The 20,237-nt window shown below is 35.0% G+C and overlaps 1 protein-coding gene across 1 annotated transcript in view; it reads right to left on the bottom strand.

Moving 5' to 3' along the window:
* Nucleotides 1-8,770: 8,770 nt before the first annotated feature.
* The window catches only part of XRN1 (5'-3' exoribonuclease 1), a 31,234-nt gene continuing 19,767 nt past the window's right edge, over nt 8,771-20,237 (bottom strand). The window contains exons 26-42 of the mRNA XM_009697541.1: nt 20,002-20,137; nt 19,205-19,261; nt 18,346-18,478; nt 17,113-17,182; nt 15,731-15,956; nt 14,975-15,076; nt 14,185-14,280; nt 13,838-13,952; nt 13,275-13,339; nt 12,770-12,880; nt 12,273-12,395; nt 11,807-11,954; nt 11,319-11,497; nt 10,991-11,104; nt 10,792-10,909; nt 9,697-9,848; nt 8,771-9,495 (exon numbers count right to left, since the gene is read on the bottom strand). Coding sequence (XP_009695843.1) covers nt 9,205-9,495; nt 9,697-9,848; nt 10,792-10,909; nt 10,991-11,104; nt 11,319-11,497; nt 11,807-11,954; nt 12,273-12,395; nt 12,770-12,880; nt 13,275-13,339; nt 13,838-13,952; nt 14,185-14,280; nt 14,975-15,076; nt 15,731-15,956; nt 17,113-17,182; nt 18,346-18,478; nt 19,205-19,261; nt 20,002-20,137 — 2,236 coding nt within the window. The 3' untranslated portion in view covers nt 8,771-9,204. The remainder of the gene's footprint in view (nt 9,496-9,696; nt 9,849-10,791; nt 10,910-10,990; nt 11,105-11,318; nt 11,498-11,806; nt 11,955-12,272; nt 12,396-12,769; nt 12,881-13,274; nt 13,340-13,837; nt 13,953-14,184; nt 14,281-14,974; nt 15,077-15,730; nt 15,957-17,112; nt 17,183-18,345; nt 18,479-19,204; nt 19,262-20,001; nt 20,138-20,237) is intronic.

Below are 20,237 nucleotides of genomic sequence, written 5' to 3'. Positions count from 1 at the left end.
TATTTAGTCTGTGCAGTTTCTATATAAGTTTACCAAATAGATGTAAAAGGCTTTTAATTAAACACCAAATGTTAAATGGTTTCTAAAAGATATAATTCAGTGAGCGCCACTGGAATATTTCCTCACAGTGCTAATACTGACTGTAAGTGACCATACTGTCTAAACCCCGTTACTCCTTACAGCTGTACCACATGCAAAAATGTCAGCTGCAAGCAGGTATTTGGTAAACAACTAGGTATGGTTGCTCCTGGGATTTGTCACTGAAGGTAGTAAGCATCAGTGAACAAATTAGATGTAATTATACAAAGTCTTCATCTACAGGAATTCTCATGCCATCACTTTCCTTCATGGAGGGAACCACATTTAAAATTAGTGTTGGAACACAGAGAAATGTTCTCGTATTGCCCTTAGAGGAGGTGGTGGTTTTTAAACAGGAACAACCAGAAATGTTGGTTGGCAATAAAATTCAGGATGCTCAACCCCAAACTAATATCAATAGAATTTAGTTTTAACCCTAATTTAATTAGAAGAATTAGTTTAGTTTAGTTTTAACTCTCCATTTAATTAGAGCAGGAAAAGCAAAAAATACATAGAAAACATTTTCCCCTTGCACTTCTGTTTGGCCCCTCTTACAAAAAGTAGCACTATGAACAACAAAAAGATACTATGTGGGATAACAGTTAGACGTTACTGGATTTTTAAACCAGGAATACCATCAACAGTGAAAACCCACATTAAGGAGAGGCTCCCCACCTCACCTGGGCAGTCACAGAGATCACTGGGACAAAGGTTCAGATCACTGGGAACTGAAGGCACATGAAAGAGACAGCCAAGGAATAGCTGTTTTATGTCTCCTCCCTAAGGAATGACTCTTTTAATGAGTCATCATCTCTTTCACTTTTATATAGTGTTTGGCTATAACTTGACAAGTTATAATCTCTTAACATATAGCTAATAGATGTATGTCAGAGAAAGGTATCAAGTACTTCATATCTGATTAAGACTATTTTTCTTCAAGTTAATTTAATTATTCTGTTAGTTTCAGTAAGTAATAATTATTTAGAACCCCTGAAGAAAGCTCCCTAAATAAAGTTCAACGTGTAACTGGTATGAAAGGCTAAAACCTCTTCGTATACTCAGAAACTAAGAAGCCTTAAGTAAAATTGGGAAAATGCATCTAGACATCCTTCGTATTTTCACAGTATTAATACAAGTGGGGCTCATCTCACTGCAAGATGAAGCAAAACTTCAAAAAGAAAATGGAGATGCAGGTTATTTTTTTTCTTTTAGAAGTTCTTAATGTAACAAATACATACCCCTCTGATTCACTGTATTGCATGGAAGTGACCATAAGCTGATTTCTTCATGCAAATCTTAAACTCTGTTTAATATGTTAATAAGAACTTAGACACATCTTGAAAAGGAACACCATATATACCTTGGAAAAAGATAATGTGAACCAACTTTCATAGTTGCAGTCCATACGTAATCTCAGTTATACAGCATGCATTAGAATTGCTCCATTTATAAGAGGCTTATGAAATACAAATTTTGTATTATTGTTCTGTTTGCAAAGTGATAAAAACAATGCAATAAAGGAGGCAACAGGTTTTGAGACATGCATAGCTTGTCCATACATGACTTATCTTAGGTTTTGTTATTTTGTCATAATACCATTCCCACACAGGCAGTCTTTGTCTATACAAAACCTGTGTCACCCTCAGAGAAGAGCCTTATTGCCAACATGGGTAAAAGCCCCACGTTAATCTTAGCACAGACAAGAAACATTCACTTTGAAGTGAAGATGTACGAACACCCTCGTCTTATACTGCACTGCAACGCTGGGAACAAGCCTGCGTAACCTCTATTACCACCCTAGTCTTCCTGTTGGAGTGAGAACATGCAGGTGCCATTTCCACTGTTCAGAAGGCAGAGGATTCACACACACAGGGTCACATACCAATTACTGCAGCAGCTATGTTCCATACTTCTGCATCTTCTCTGCTGAAATCCTCAGTTTCTTTGGTCTCTGGAAAGCGTCACTGGTCTTATCTTTTACTGGAATATCAAACCAAAGGAAGGAGTGGAGGCACTCCAGGGACCTGTCCAATGCTGTAGCAAAGGAAAGAGTTACTAAGTTAAACCAACCAAACAGCAGAACACCAGGGATAGGAAGATCCTCCATCACTGGCAGTGATGGCAAAACCCCTACCATGAGTAATTTATATTGAATATTTGTAAGCAACGTCATCAGAGTCAGCAACAAGTACATTTTAGAGGATGATGCCAAGCAAGAGGGGTTTGCCCCAGTTATCTAGGTTAAAACAGGCCTTGAGAGATGGGAGTGCTACAGATCCAGCAGACCTCATTACTAGAAAGAAAACACAATCTTGACATTTTCTAGGACCAGATTATTGATTAAAATTTCCAAATTATTAACTAAACTGCATTTGGAATAGGTAACTTATTTTTTTCTTTTAAATAATGTTATTTTCAGGTGCATTTCTGTTGTGCGAATGATACACAGGAGCCTCTTCACTCACCCCAGGCTTCCAGTATGAATCAAACATGCCACTGACAGTGCTAACAGGATTCCAGCTACTGGAATCTAGAAGAGCAAGACTCAAAACTTGTAATGTACTTTTTTTTTTCCCTTTAACTTCCCTTCTTTAGCTGTATTTTGTCAAGATGCATCTACCTTTCTACTGCCTCGTTAAACTCTCATTTACCATTTTACCCACTTCCTTAGCTCTATCATTTTAACAAGTTTTAACATTACAAAAGCATTGACCTCAGGGTCCTTAGTCAGCTTGCATTTAAATAAGAAAGAACCCACTAATTTCTATCACTCCATTGCCTGGTGCAGCCCACATACATCATTCATTAAGCCTCTCCTGGAAACTTCACAGACAGACCAAAATGAAAGCAATGACGTTTTGGCAAACATTGCTGCGGTAATTTACCATATAACCATTTTCAGCAGTTCCTCCTGTACTCCTGCTAGAATTTACCAGCCTCCTTGAAGTCAACAGACAAAACCACATACAATGACATCAGTTAATCTAGCATGTTAGCTTCACGGATGATTTGAGTTTTAGGCAGCGATGGGATGTTTCTTAAGCAGTTCCACTGTTGCTAAATCATCCTGCCCTCACACTGCGAACTGTTGTACCAATACAGCTGTTCTTGTGGCTCCACGGTGAACTATCAGGCTGAAAAATAACATGGGGGAAAGAGGTTCAATCAGATTAATTCCTTGATATGGTTCATAATGTGGTGATACAGTTTGGGAGGACCCAGTGGGAACAAGTAATAAGAGACTGGTTAAGCCAGCATTTTCACTAGAAGATTACACATCAAAACTGTGCCCTCATACATGAGGTTTTGCATTGTGCCTGAGGCACAAGCTGTCCTTCCTTTCTGCCAGCTCTGCAACGGAAGTAACCTTTGACAGAGAAAGAGGTGGACTTTAGGACAATCAAGTTTTAAGCCAAGAATTTATCTACCAAAGCAAATAAAGTGAAAACTGGTGTAATTATTCTGTTAATGTTTCATTATTTGCCCATGCTTTTAACCCTTCCTAAGTAATACCTACATTTGGAGATGTGCAGTGTGTATATACGAGATAATGTACATCATCCTCTGGATGTCTCTTAAGGAATGATGATGTGGACTAAAAATGACAGAACTATGAACAGCTTTGAGAAAATAGGAGGTTGAGTCTCCTATCTGTGTGTGTGCGTGTAGATACACATATAATGAACGGTCACTAGTACCTAGAAAATCCATGGCTGAACAGCTCTTTAAAAGAACATTGATTTCAAAGTCTGGAAATTCACAGGAAAAAAATCTAAAAATAAAGAGAGGAAAATGGCCATCAATGAAGCTTAAGTAGAACAACAAGAGAATGGATATGTTAGAGGCTAAAGGGATGAAAAAGCACTTAAGAACTATTGTTTCAGTAAGACCTGGCCACCAAAAAAAAAAAAAAAAGGAATTAAAAAAGAAAGCAAGGGCAGTGAAAAGGAAAAAATTTAAACACAGAAAAATCTAGAAGAACAAACCATGTCAATATAGGCTCAGTAAACTCAGAGGTTTCAGCAGCCTACACCCCTCTCCATTTACCCTGCGGAGTTAAGTTTCAATGACTGACAAAGTATTTGAGCTGTTTCAAAGAAAAATGTACTGGAAGAAACATCAGGAGCTAATAGTAAGTGTCACATTCTATCCCAAATTAGTGCTAAATCTAAAACATGCATAGGTTACTCTGAAATAGATCATTTACTTGCACTGGAATCACAGTTCTTGCTTCACCCCATACCCTCAACATGCTAAAAGTTGCCGACTTTGAATTTTATTGCTGTTGTTACTTGCACAGAAATTACATTTTGGCTTTTGATTACCAGCCTTTGTCTTTCTTGAAATTACACAAAATACAGGACTAAGGGTGATTATCAACTTTCATAAAGCAATGCTGATGCAGTAATTCTTACTGACCAAGTTTTACCAGAAAAATAATAAATTTTAATGAAAAATGCTTTCTCTGTCCTTTCAAATGACAGGAATCAGGTTTACTGTTTGCACTTGATGGCGTTGCAACTCCTTCTGTTCTCTTTGATTTATATTGTCTTTCAAAGCAGAAATGAAACAGGAAATTTGTAAATTACCAAAAAAAAAAAGTAAACACCCCATCAAAAACTGGCAGCAATAAGGAACTGTTGTTGGAACCATAGATTCTTTTGTTAATAAACAACAGCTACTTACCTCATGATATTTGATTCTTCGAAATATATATCAGTTACAGTCTCAATATTCATGGGTCCTCATGGTACCTGAATTTGGATTCTTTTGGCCAAGAGTGTGTATTCAGACTGCCCTTATGCCCTTGGTGTCACTGTGTCCCCTTTCCAGAGACAGAAAGAGAAGAACATAACTGTCTCTCAGTAGCAAGGAAGGCTGATTATGGAATACATATGGAGATGACATCTCAAATAAAAATAATTAAAAAATCCCTTACTGTAAGTAACCATTCCTTCTTTGAGCTTCCTCACTCTCATGGGCCATCTATATAGCAGTTCAGATGAACTAAATTGAACAAAAGCCACTTAATTTTTGAATGAGAATGTCCATACAAGATTACACACAAACTGATATATTTTAAAGTGATCCCTTTACTTAATTTGTTTTAATTCTCTTTAGTGCTATATATTGAGATGGGAAAAGTAACAAGGCAGAACTTGCCATGCACGGTAACTGCAGTACTTAAAAGTCCATTGACTAATAATTTGAAGACAGCATAAGAAATGCAAGTTTGTATCTTGGTATCTTCATGTTGAGTAATACGACTTGAATGTATAGACAAACTAGACTTGTTATTCTATACATAATATTACACTAAGTTGCAGCAGCTGTTCATGTTAATAGTGTACTCCATTCTTTATGCTAGTTGCTTTAAACAAGCTAATTCACACAATCTATGAGAAGGAAAATAACATCTCTCTGAAAAGCTGGTGCTGCAGTTGGCAAAAGACAGATCCTACTAAAGTTCATAACTCACAACCAAAGATACTAAGAATTAACTGGCATGACTACAGTGTTCATTATGCTTTAAGAGGGAACAAGTAGAGTTTGAACATATCTTAGAGATAACTGGTCAAAGAGAACAAAACTCAGCACATAGCATGTATGCACAACACAAAGATGAGGAAGTTTATTTACCCTCTCTAAAATAAGAGTAAAAACTATAACATTAATTTGGTAATTTTTAATTAAAAAAACCTGCTATTATTGGGGATGAGGAAATCTAATTATGAAATATAACTTGCCATTTGTCTCAAAGAAATTCAAACACATTACACTGGTTTTAGTGCAGTTTCTCATTATGCTTCATTCAGAAGCCTTGTTATAAATGAGCTGACTGTTCTTACTCTACTCTAGCAAAAATCTCAGCACAATGTTTTTGCTTCAGGTACAGAAAAAGGGTGTCAAGTATTTCCAGGTACTCATGGCTCCTCCTATTTTTCAGCTATCAGTTGGTTTTGCACATTGTGAAGAACCACTAGGACTGAACTTGCTGGAAAGTAATCTTACTGCCTTCTCTATAGCTTTTTTTTTTTTTTAAAATCTAATGGGTGACAGAGGCCAGAGAAATTTTCAAAGATCATTATCTAGTTAAATGCTTTTAATTGCAAAGTGACCAAGAGCCTTTTTTTACAAACTTTGTATCTTTAACTGAGTAGTAGTTGAAAGCCATCAAGAAACAGCTCAGAGGTGGGCAGTTGCTGCTTCTGAGAATCACAGAAATTGGGCTTCGTGAGATTTAACTTACATCTTAAAATTTTGGTTTGGAGCACGCAGAGGTTCCCATATAGTATTTGGAAATAAAACAGTGAAAATAAGTAATGTTTCTTCTTTCAATATTTAATCCAAGCAGACACAGACACAATTTATAAAATTATTCTATTGCATTAAAGTTTTATATAGCATTTAATTTTTGTGAATGTTTTTCCTTCAGTGTATCATATATTCATATTTTAAAATATTTTTGCACAATCCTTGTGCAACTACATGCTAAAAATCTGCAAATGCACACTTAACACTAAACAGCACAAAAAATACATTCTGTATCCATTCATATGCAAATTTAAAACATTTCACTTGGCAGATAAACAATGAAAAGTTATTTTAAAAAAATCAGAAACTACAAAAATGCGCACATAAAAGTCTTCCCTTTTGGATTTTTAGTAAAATACTGCTCTGTATAAGATCTAATGAAAAACTCCAGTGCTTACAAAATACTTTATATCTATGAGAAAAACAAATGCTTAAATTTATATCTGTATGAATTAAACATAATGACCTTGTTAAAGTATAAAACTGAAATCATAGGGGACATGGCATAGGTCAATGCAGACGTCACATCTACCAGGACATGTAAAACTGTAATGAACTGGGCACCAGGCAGTCAGTATCATAGAATACATAAACTAAAAACCAGGGGACTAATACAATATGCAGCAGCTACAGAATAAAGTGTTTAAGCAGCTATGTATACTAAATATAGTAATTCTACCCGAAAAGGGAGAGGAAGTCTTAGTCTGAAGTAATTAATAATAAAAATTGCTGTGTTTACCAGTGTTAAGAGTATAGCATCCTTCATAACTTTGTTTCTAAAAAATCTGCATAAAGTGGCTATCTAGATATGCCAAAATTCTGTAATGCAAGATTCTCATGTAGTCTCATCTCCATCACAGGAATTTCTAAACAGATCTTTTCTCTGATGATCAGATAATTCATATAGGACATGGGGGACTAACATCTGTGTCTCATAACTAAATTTCACTTAAAGACTTCTAAAATATTGGCATGTCAGCATCGTGTCAGTCTCATGTGGCTAATGACAATAAATCACCAAAACGTACAACTTTTCCTTTGTGGAATAGGGTTTCAAACCCTCTTGAGACTAGATGACTATAAAGACAACAACAAAAATCAATGTATTTTAGGACTGTACATAGACTATTCTACAAGGTTTGTGATACTAAGTAAAATGAAATAAAATTTCTTAACCCTGTTTTTAGCTCTGTAATCCTTATTATAGAGTTTGCTGCTATTCTAAAAATACTGCTGAGGCAACAACTGTTTCAGAGAAGTCAATATAAAAAAAAAATTCTGTAACATAGTAACAAGGTGAAACTTGGTACTACACCAAGAAATGGAGGCAAACAACAAATTACGGGAACTGAAAGAAAGTCTAGAGACTTGCAGATGCAACATGAAACCTGTCTGGAGGCAACAGAATGAATCACTAAAATATGCTTTATTTCTAAGCTTCCTGGGCCTTAGAGGAAAATTATTCTTTTCTGGAACAGATTAGAATTAAGAACAAAAATGAAATTTAATCAATATCAGTAAACAGCACAAACAGAGGATTCAAACTTTTTCTGAGACTGAATATTCCTTATTAATGTCAGTAAGAACGGTACATGTGGGTTAAAATTAGTACAGGGACCTTTGAGCCTTCTTTTTTCCTATATGAACAAAGAATGATGGAGTTACCTCTTTTACAACATAGCTCCCTCCAAAAATACAAGTCAACTTTTTGTCTGAATATTCTTATGGAACCAATACTAACAGTTTCTGATAATTTAATTTTGCTACACAGATCTTCTATGACAAAACTAAAAAATAAACATTAAAAGTCCCTAGCAACAAAACATAACCTACCATAGAGAAAGTTTCAGGGTGCAGACTATTAGAGAGATGGACTCTAAGTAAATATAACTTTGACAGCCATACTACACAAACGGACATCTTTAAACTCTGGCCATTTTTACAATTTAGGGGGAAAAAAAAAAAAAAAAGACATCACTAGCATTTTAGGAGGCTATGCAGACCTGTAGTAGATATCTAAGTTATTTTATCATCAGAAAACAATGAAATTAATGCTGCTAGATTAAAAAAAATAAATGTACTTTACTAAAGAGGTCTCTACTTTGCAAATATATTTTTTTTTATTCAATACATCCTATAAATTCATCTCCTGGAACAGGTTCTGCATCGGCAACAACTTTTTGCCACTCTAGTATTAGAGATACAGTACTACCTACATTTTGAAAGTTGTAAAGTTGTTGCCCTCTGGTACAAAACCTAGCAGTTCATAGTTAAAGCTAATTTGGCAGTTCCACTGTAGTTAGGCTTTAGACACACTGACTCAACTCAGAAGGACCAGGAGAGCCAATATAAAAGCTGCACTTAAATAATTCTTCCTTTCAGTCTTATTACACTACTTAAAAATAAGCTAGAATACAAGATGTCATACTAAGCAATGTTAGATGCCCAACTTATTACCGCTCCATATCCCTCCCAAAAAGCACAGGAATTCTGAATTAAGGTTGCCACTGTTATTGCTGCTTACCCGGTATAGTCTGTAAGCCACTGTTTAGAAACCTAGGCACAATGGATGGCATGGCAACCTTAACTCAGCATTTCCTGGCTTTTGCTAATTTAAGTAAAAATAATTAAGTTTTAATGTAATTTTTATAGTTTTCATGACAACCTGAAAATCATAGCAAATAAAATGTATTTCATTCTATATTATACTTAAAGTGGCTGGTCTTTTTAATAGAGCTTTCTGATTTTTTTAAATGATAGAACATAACAGTGGGGGAAGAGTTAAAGATAAAATACACCTAGCTACCATATTTATTCTGAAGATTTTGGTGCGCCAAAATTGACAGCCAGCTTTCTTGGCTTTCGCTTGCTGGAAGTGTTTGGTGTTGATTTGTTATGAGGAACACTTGGAGTAGCCACATTGTCTTGAAATGAAACAGTGGATTGAGCAGCTTGAGGAGATTTTAAAGGAGCTGAAGAACTATCTTGCTGAATGTGGTCAGAAGACACTGGCTGTTCATTCTTTAGTGGTGCAGCTTGAGGGGAACTCTGAAACTCCTTGAGCTCAAAGTTTTTCTTGTTAGCAGCCCTTTTTTTAGTTACCTTTAAATTAAATAAATATTATTTAACAGAATGCATTCTCAAAAAAACTGCAAATATTCCACTTTTAGAAAACATGCATACAATTTTTTACAATAATCTTCTAATACTAGACAGTGCTTCACAGTGGGAGTGTTGTTGCATTCATCACGTAGGTACATTTTTTACAAAAATAGAATATTAAGACAAACCTGCAAATCTTACCTGCAGAGGTATAAACTGGTTGTGAGAACCAACTGGTATAGTTCCTGCAAGAGACACATTTCCTGGATAGGAGCCAGGATAATAATGTTTAGGCACTGGAGTTCCCCAGGACACTGGACCAAACATGTGAGGTGATGGAGGCATTATATTAGCTGTGAAAATAAGTAACTTTTAGTTCTCTTTCCTCAAAAAGAGGATACCAACATACCAAGACCCCAAAAGTACCCCAACTACATTTGTTTGCATGTTGTCTTTCCAATAAAGCCTCATACTCTTCATGTTTACTTGAAAACAAGTAAGTATTTATTTATTACCAAAAAAATCTCAAACAGCACAGTTAAGAGCACTAAGTCACAGCATGTGCATTTCAGAGTGCACATCCTTAGCTGAGTGAACTGTACGAGTAGAAGGTTGCAAGTTTAGGCCATCCTTTTGAAACAAGTCAACAATATAGAAACCCTGGGGAGAAGAGATGTAGCAGCTGTTATACAGATACTACAATGGTGCTGACTCATTAACTACTAGCTGTGAATGTGAGCTTCAGTAGAAATATAAAATAGATGGGAACCACAAACGCCACCAGGATTTTCAGCTATTTTTGGGCAGTTACTTACCATTCTAATGTTTGGCAGTGTACAACAGGATTGTGATGCAGCACTTCAGTGAAAGTTGGTTAGAAACAAATAAAACCACTAATGCATGGATAACAGTTAACTACACAGGGGGAAAAAAAAAAAATCCATGTAGAAAAGCAAGGAGGAGGTTTCTTATGAATTCTGGACTGGGATTATCAGCTTTGAACTAATTACTATTGTTTTGAAGGAAAGAAAAACACAAAAACCAACTAAGACTGAATGGAAAAATACATTTTTGAGGAAAAAAAAAATAATTGGGAGAGACGTGATTCTTTGTATTGAATTAATTTGCATATCGATGAGAAGAGGTTCATGTTTTCAAAGCCAGTTCAGACATACAACTACCTACCTGAAGACCAAAAATAGGGCTTTCTGGAAGGCACTAATTTTTATATAAAGAATTATTACAATTACAGGATATCACGACAATATTTGCAAAGTGTACTATTCAAATACTTACCAGGGGGTTGTGCAAATACCGGAGGAATAGATCCAGGTGGTACAGGAACTCCTAGTGGCTGATAATTTGGAAACACTGGTGGAGGTGGAGGTGAAGGGAAGTTTACTCCTATAGAACTCTATGAAGAAGGAAACAGAAGATTACAAGCAGATGCAATGCAACAGAGACAAAGATTTTAAAAGATTCTTTGCATCCTCACCAAACGCTGTAAAGCAAAAAGCGCAGCTTTCTCCTTTGCTTCAGCTTCAGAATGACACTGCGGTCCATGAACCAACAAACCATTTGATAATTTTATGTGACAAACTGTCATGGTCTAGAAAAAGGAGATAAGATTTTTGAGGGAATTTGTATTGCTGACAAACAAACGGAGATAGAAACAAAGGATGTGTGTGTTTTGAAAAAAAGCAACAAAACAAAAGGAGCTAAGGTTTATTTTTAGATGGATTTCAGTGCTCAGTTCAAATGTTTAATATAGTGTAGTTGAAACAAAGTTGAGAACTTCAACTTCTGCAGAAAAAGCTTTTTACCTGTGGTGTTTTTAGGAAAGAGAAATCTGGTTGCGACATTCCAACAAGAGAACAAATACGAGAAAGTTCAGAAACAGTAGATGCTGCAGGCTGTGGGCAAGCAAAAGGGTGACCTCCAGTTTCCAGTGCTGGTGTGTTTGGAGTGCCTCCAGTGCTACGAGGCTTGTTCATATAAGCAGCTGACCGAAGGGGAGGGAAAAAAAAAAAAAGCAGCTGTATCACAAACATTTCCTTCACTAAAAGGATAGCAACTTTGTTGTTAGCAGAAAAAAAGTGTATTTGATTTTTTTTCTGGTATTTTCATATCTGATTAACAAAACCCAGGAGACTACATATAAAGAGATTTTTACATCTGAATAAAGAAGTAGAACCAAAAAAGATGGATGTTTTATTACTGAATTTTGAAAATCAGTACTACACTGTTAGCCATGTTCTAAAATGTCACTACAAGGTCAAGCTCTGAACTATGAGCTGATGTCTAAACATACCCATTTTTTTTGTTTGTCTGTTTTGCAGGGCAGGTCCATGTCTACTATGGGGAGCAGGAACATCATTAACTTGGGATTTCACTTCATTCTTTCTTTCCAGGTCAGAGCCATCTATCTTCAAAATCTCTTTGAGCATCTGTGTTCCTTTCTTTAAAAATAAACCAAACCATTCAGGGACATGATGGCTTTCAGATAACACTACCTTCTTACTTAACTCTGAATATCAAAATTGGTAACAAAATTTGAATTTTTGTTTTCCTATCAGTTACATTTTACCAAAGCACAGATAACACCATCTTAGCATAAACAAATGTGTGTTACTTTTCTTTGAGAATAGCTAATTAAAAGCTCATCAATATGTTTAAGAAGGCAGTGCGAGGTTTCATGGAGTTTCTTTAAATAGAAGCATTGATCCTAAGATAGCAGATGCTAAATTGCAATGTAATGATTCCTGCAGTATACAGACCATAGCAAATGATTGTGGTGACAGATGTTCTTCATTTGTAGCTCTTGCTTCCTTGGAATAAGTCTGTACTTCATTTTCTTTGGAAATTTTCAAAGAAGCTAGAAGGCTTTCAAGTTCATTGTCCTTAAAACAAATTAAAAAAAAAGAAGTACATCAACTTAGTATATCACAAGCAGATGCAAGAGGAAGGGTATATTAGTTTGAGATTAATCCTATGCTCAATAAGGACTTTTTTCTCTTGGTTTGGGCAAATCACATCATATCTACTCAGAGTGTGAACAGATATCCAGAGACTACATGAAGTTTTGCATACTAAAAACGTGCAAGTATTGACCAATAGAGAATTGATTTAAAGAATGATCAAGGTTATACAGGTTTGTCTTGTATCTGTTATAAACATGAATTTGCACAGAAATTACCAGGATTAATTGGAACAAAATGGACTGGAAACTGAAGTTATTCAAAGAGCACAAGAAAATCAACTATCTAGATCCCACCTTTCCACCTGTACAGGGACCATCAACTGCAGCCTTCTGAACTACAGGCATGTTGGGACTTTCATTCCTCTTCAGAAGTTTGACATTGTACTTATTCACACCTGCAAAATTCTGAAATAAACTGCAGCATTTATTATTGAATACTAATACTCCATTACTCATTGTAACACAGTCATATTAGAAATGCATCTGCAAATAGCTTTCACAAGCTAATATTCTTAGAGTATTTCAGCTTATCGAAAACCTAGCATTTCTGTTTTCCCAGTACAGCATAGCTTTTAGAGTCTGAGAGGAATAGGAAAATCACTTGGTATCATTATACATCTTATGCACTTTCTCTCATTTTCTGTCTATAAAATGTCTAGAGAAACACAAAAAATCTCCAAAATAAAATTTACCTAGTAAAAGAATCAACTAAGAAGCCAGTTAAAGAGAAATCTGTAAAATGATGAATCAGATCAGAGTAAAATGAAAGAATACATTTACTCAGTACAGAAGAAATTACCTGTTTGTTTGGTATTTTATTATGTGGCTGACTGTCACCTCTTGTAACTTTGGAATCTTCTTTAACTACAAAAGAATGTATTCTTTTGAAATGCTCTTCAAAAACCGTAATAATAATGAAGACTCAAAAAAATTAGTAACTCCATACAAGTACACAGAGTTGCATTAATTTGAATGGTTGCATCAAATGTTTAATTCATACTTTATAGGTCAATTGGTGTATGCTTTTCTTGTAGGATAAAATAAAATGAAGTATATTCAATAATGTATCTAATTTTATATTCTACAAATATGATCACAAGCAAATTTTCAAAGCCAATTTGTGGGGTTTTTTTGTTTTGTTTTTATATCAGATGGGTGGAAAGTCAATATAATGCAGAACAGCTTGATTAAAAACATTCAGGATTAAGTGTGCACACCAGGGACATTATTTGACAATAACAAGTGCAACATATAATAAACTATTTTTTGTCAATAACTACAAAAAAACTCAATAGACATTTCAATGAAGATGAGATAAAGCAAATATTTCTCCTAAACAAAGTCTCTAATTATAATACTTACATTTTTTATACGGCTCCTGTTTTCTTTGCTGACCTTTAAAGCTGCTGTCATTGAATCCTGGCTTATAGAACTGATTGCCAGTTCCCAGCTTGATTTCCTGAGGTAGAACTGCACCCTAGGATTTCAAACATCAAAGCTTAACCACAAAACTATGTATGTATCATTTACATAGTAGCCCTGTACGATTACGTCTTTCCAGAGCTATACATACCCTGTGTAACAATACTATCATCCAGAGGATTTATTTGTAATATTAATTAGAAAGTTTTCTGATGTAATAAACTGATGTATAAAGTTCAGTACCTTCATTTTGAAACCAAGGATCTGTTTACAGTTTATACACTAACCTTCCCATGCATATTTTGTTGAATGTGGTGAGACTTCCCAGAACTCTGCAATGATTGCCATATGCTGCAGAATTCATCATCTTGCTTACTCTGCGCCTGACAAAATAAGAAACAACACCCCCAAAGTCAGCATCTATAAACTTGGACTTTTGAACAGCTGATCATAAACAAAGACATTCTGAAAATTCTAAGGTCCATGTTTAACAGTGCTCAGACATCAGAAATTTTCATACTGACACTAGTAGAGCTTTATGAAACAGGCTGTTGTGGTGGGTTGTATTTATATAACAACTTTTCCCCAAAATCACTATTAAACTGAAATGAGCTTAGTTTTGAGATTGGTTTTGTTTTGTTATTAACTGAAGTTACGAACACAGGAAAGATCACAGAGTAGAATTAAAAACTCAGATAGGAAGTCAAAGTGGTTTCAAAAACATGCTTTTATACTTGTAGTACTCTTAAATTTTATTATTAATGCCTGATTTTATAAGACCTTATCAATCAGGCTCAATTGCTTCATAATGTTACAGGTATGTTATCACAGAACTGAAGCCCAGCTATGTAAAAAACACTTTCGAAAATTGGGAATCTAAACCAGGATAACACAGGATATTATACTCATTCAAGAACTGGAATAAATTCTGCTCTGGCCTGTATCCAGACTAAAACATCTGATGTACTAAAACAAAGCTATCTGTTAATCATGAGAAAAGAACATCCGCTCTAAATAGGGGGCTAAAATGAATATTGAGACATTTGGGTCCAATACTAAATGAATTAGAACACTCACTTTATTTTTCTGATTGCCACTCAGACATGATCCTTTCTGGGGTGAGTTAGAGTTGCCCTGATTTTCAGCCCTGAGATTGTAATGCTGTCTTCCATTCAGTTGCTAAATCATTGAGAGGGGAAAAAAAAAAAAAAAAAAAAATCAGGAGTGTTTCAATTCCTTAAATTTTCTTTTTCCTGTATAGACTTAGAAAACATGAGACAATTATTCTCCAACACACCTATAGTAACGTGAAGTTACCCATTAAGCTAATTTTCTTTAGAAAAGTCACTTACTAAAAAATAAAGTTTAATTAAACCAATGAGAACCCCAATTCATTTGTAATTTTTCCCCCTTTACTGCATTTTCAAACAAAGGAAATCACAACCAAGCAGCAAAATTGACTAGGAAATCATGTCTTCTCTTTCTGAGCATGGACAAACTTGGCCTACAGAAAGCATTACTTGGAACAGAGTTTTAAGAAAATAACTGCATCTCTGCCCAAACAAATTTTGTTGACACCAAAAGTGGTGTCACTGCTCTGAACTAAGTATTTCTCTTGGAAATGCAACTGGAACTACTCAAATCAAAACAACTGTCAATAGGGAACTTTTGGTCCCTTTCATTATTGGATTAACTAATTTCTCCAACATAAGGATTATCCTACTTCTAATATACTGACATAACATTTAAATTTTCTTTGTAGCAATGAAGATAACAACCATAATTCAGCTTCTAGGGAAAAACACTTTTGTACAAATGAAAGAAAAGTCTTACTTGAGTAGGAACAAAAAGGGAGCGAGGGGAATGGTTGAGGCCTCCCAGATGCACTTTTTGTGAGCATACAGATGACAGATCAGATGCATATGAATTGTAGTTATTCACAGCTGGCTGAGGTTTAACTATGGCCGTCAGTTTTTGATTTCCCATTTCTGACCGACTACCGTGAGACAGGTTAATTAAGGCACTTGATGGCAGACGATAACCTCTGGCAGGTGAGCACCTTAAGAAAAGTGAATTATGTAGTAGTTTCATGTAGTTTAATTGTTGACATTTCAATATAACTGATTTAACAACACTGTTGCCTCTATGCCAAAAGATAATGACTCAAGTTTGAACAGCAGAGGCTGAAAACTGTATCCAATATTGAAATCTAGTACCATTACACACAATGTTATTGTGCTTCCCTTTGTGCTTTCCCTGGCTGTCAAACCCAGAAAACAACAGTTAATTACTACTAATCTGAGATTATATTGTATCTTTCAGTGCTGAGCTCAAAGAAATTTTAAAGATGAGTGAATTGTTCTAGCATAGTTCTCTAGTAAATATTTCTGTAAAAAATTATGAACCAAGAAACAATATTCTTTTCTTTTTCTGAGATGAAAACTGAAGCCAGTAGCAGAATTATAAGTTAAGCAGTGTTTAGTCAGTTTTATATCTTCCTTTATGATTCTGAATACTGAAGATCAATCTGTGTGACAGGACATGCTCTTGCAAGGGATAGGATTGTGTTATGCTTGCTGAACACATGGAACAGGTAAGATTCTTATTAATTTCTGTCATAAAAAAAACTTATCCAAGAACAACAGTAAAATGAGGTCTGCTGGGTAAATTAGTGCAGGTAGAATTTTACTTGCTTGGTTAAATACAGAAGAGTTATCGCACTTTTTGAAACAAAAGCATTAACCATGCCTCCACCTCCTGAAGAAAAGCTTAGGTTTCTAATGGTGCTTAGATTTTAGTGTCTAAGTATGAATTATTGATAGTTCAGAGTCCCTCCTTCAGAGGAACAGATGATTATTGACTATTTTTTAAATCTATATGCTGAAGACATACTGATAACCTGTTTTCTACATATTTTTAGAAAGACATTTGGATCTAGTGCTTTATTCTGATGATTTATATTTGCTTTCTACAAATCAGAAGCTTCTAAATATGCAAAAATGTCTAAGAGCATTTCCAAAATATAATATGCTTCATAAAAATTATCCCTACTCAAAGAGAAAAAAGAAACACAAAAGCAATAAAAACTGACCAATGCTGTTGGGACACAAAGTTTTAAAAAGAGGCATTAAAAATACTCCACCAAACCAAAGGCAACAATTTCATGCCATCTATACCAATAGCATGAAATGACTATGAAATCCCCCTCCACAAACCTTATAGTTAGGCCTCCAAGGAATTCTTCATCAAACAAAACTTCGAAAAGCATATCTGTTTCTCTACTGGCTAGAGAAAACAAAGTAAAATGTCATCCTATATATGTAACAGTAGCTGTGTCCATCTACATTATGTAAATATCTGTATATACAATAAATAAGGAAAAGACCAAAATCCAACTAACTAGCAACAAAAAAATCCTTATTGCTTAAATGAGTAATTTCATTAACAGCAATTAGGAAATGCTTCTCAAAGGCATATATGGCTGCCCTTTTAGATATACTTTCAACAGAAACATACCATGCATAACAACTTATCAACCTGCATTAATAGAACTGCTATTTTTAGGAGTATGTCACACTTGTCAGAAACTGCCAGAAAAGAGATGGAAGCCATTTTTACATTCAGGCAGTCAGAAACCGACAGCTTTAACACTACCTTCTTGCATAATGATAGACTAATACTCCTTTAAAATTATACTACTATATAACCATTATGGAGAAAATAATCTCTCTTTTAAAAAGTTGCACTCAAGTCTAGTCTATTCAAGATTCCGTTGGATGCAAACTGAATGAGAAAGCAACTATTTAAACGCCAGATAAGAAAACAATTTCTATTACTAGATCTCAAACAGCTACACTCAGTGGGATTCGGTAAATCCTTTTATTTACCCGAAATAGATTCATGGATAATCTTCTTGTCAAGAAGGTATAGATCCATGCCATTTATGGCATTAACATGCCATGAATAATCCATGCCATTAATTTAATCCATTAAATCAAGTATCACAGAGTAAAACCAAATAAAACAATTTCAGACAAATCATATTTGAGAAAATTTTATGTTCATTATAAGTATTAAGGCTAATACTTGTTTTCATCTCTACTTCTCTTAATTTTGCCCAAATCTTCCCATAACTTAATTTGTTCCTTTTTTGCAGCCTGTGTTCTCTCACTGATCTCTGCCTTCTTCATATTAAGAAGGAACAAAGGGTAAGTAATTTCTTATTCAAAGTACAGATGTGTAACATATGAAATTAAAATAGAATACTTGTAGATTTAATTCAAAACAGTAAATATGTCATTAGTGGCTTCAAGTTGCATATGCTTCATAGGTGAGAAATTTCTGTGCGTTAACAATCATTATACAAAACACTTTTCTGAAGCCTGCTTTCACATCACTAGCTAAGCTGTTATACAGCTATAATGCTACAATTACGAAGAAAATATTACCTCCTTTAATTCCTATAATGGTACCTCGAAGACCAACTGGAACGGAAAAGTTCTCTCTCACATTGACAACACGGTCAAACAGCCTATACTCTGCATCTCGATCTGGAACAACCCCATTCTGTTGTTCTAATGGCTGACAATAACCAAAAGTCTGTGTTAATGTTTGCAAAAAAATAAGCATTACAATCAAAAGGCATTTATAACAATATCTGAAACACATCATAAAGCAAACTTTCTGAAAAAAAAAAAATTATTTAACATGGAATCTTCCCTCCCCAGACACAAAGCAAACTCATTTTTCTTGCAATTCTCACTCACTGCTTCTGCCTGATAAACAGCAGTGCTGTACATGATCCAAGGCAGATCAAGGGAATCAATTTAGACCAAATAAAACCATCAAGTGTAACCTGCCTGTATCAGTAACACAAGTATCTGTGAAATACCAGGCAAGATCACCAGTTCATCCTATGTCAAGAACTGAAGAAAAAGCAAAACAAGGAAGAAGAGACAAATGGGAAGTACATTTTATTTTGCCTTCATTATACAGCCAATGAGAACTGTAGAAGCATGAAGGAGAGAAGGTAGAAAAGAACTGAAAGTTAGTATAATACATGATGGAGTTTGTAGTTAGTACAAATTCTCTCCCTTCAGAGACCGACTACTATTCTCAAACTGATTTTCCAGAAGGCATCATAAAACTTTCTCTTCTACCAACACTGTCATAAAATTCCACTCTCTGAAAGTTGGTAAGCTTAGCTAAAATAAATATGATCTGGACAACTTAATTTGGAAAAAAAAAACACAACAACCCCCCCCACCCAAAACACCCACAAAACAAAACCTTTTTCACATCACTTACTCTGTACAGCAAATGGGGTTTCACAGTTACTCGCACTTTCTTGTTGCTCTTTCTCTGCTAAAGGAAAAGAACGGAAAGTCATTATAAACTAGTATAGGAACTGACTTCAGGTACACTGGACTTCTGGTACAACAAAACATCTGAAAAGACAATGTAGAATTATTTTGTTTCTTTTAGATAAGGGTATACAGTTTTCCTGAGGTCTTTAGGATGACTAAGTCCAGTTTTTAAAACACTATGGATTTCTTGCCAAAGTTTTTGCATTGTTTGGCTAATTCCAGAATTCACACCAATTTTATTAACAAGTCCTTGCAAGTAATTTCAAAGAAATCATCCTATTATTTCATGTGGCTTTGCCTTTAGCTTTAGTAATTTCCTTGGTCCCTTTTCTGATCTGTGGCCTTCAGAAAACAACTTTCTAATTTTCCTTAGGCCAAAGAGAAACTGCAAGGGAAGAACAGCTGGGATTGCACTTAGAAACAGCACTTGAGTAGTTCAGAATATATACTGACACCTGTTCTTTTCTGAAATCACCAAGAAGGCAGAGTTCAGAGTATGGCCTAATGCTGATGAATTGCCTCAAAAAGAGTAAGTCAACTAAAAAGATTAATAATAAGCTCTTCTGAATTTCTAGGACAATTCACATTACAAATTCAGATCTTATCTTACATTCTGTATTCTTCTTCTTCAGAATGACTAATAATCTTTAATTGTCTTATTCTAATTCAAGAACTTGGAAAACAATGCGCAGCTGCTTTTTGGTTCACCTCTGCTCACAATGATGTCAAGCTGCATACCTTGCATTTCTCTATTTCTTCTTCAATTTTCTCAACAATGGCTGCATCCAAGATTTGCAAGTCACAAGATGAGCGAGACAAGGCAGACACAGGATGTGCCTTTAACCAGGCAACAATTTCTTGAACTTTCTCAGCTCTAAATAAAAAAATTACATTAATTAAAACTTTTAACTGCATAAACTAAGCATTTTACCACGTTCTCTGATGTAATCAGTCAATTATGATGATATAGGCAC

Source organism: Cariama cristata, unplaced genomic scaffold (assembly GCF_000690535.1).
Source record: "Cariama cristata isolate BGI_N322 unplaced genomic scaffold, ASM69053v1 scaffold30163, whole genome shotgun sequence".
In the NCBI taxonomy this organism is placed as follows: Eukaryota; Metazoa; Chordata; class Aves; order Cariamiformes; family Cariamidae; genus Cariama; species Cariama cristata.
The sequence above is the reverse complement of the archived record's forward strand: the minus strand, read 5'-3'. Positions and strand labels throughout refer to the sequence as shown.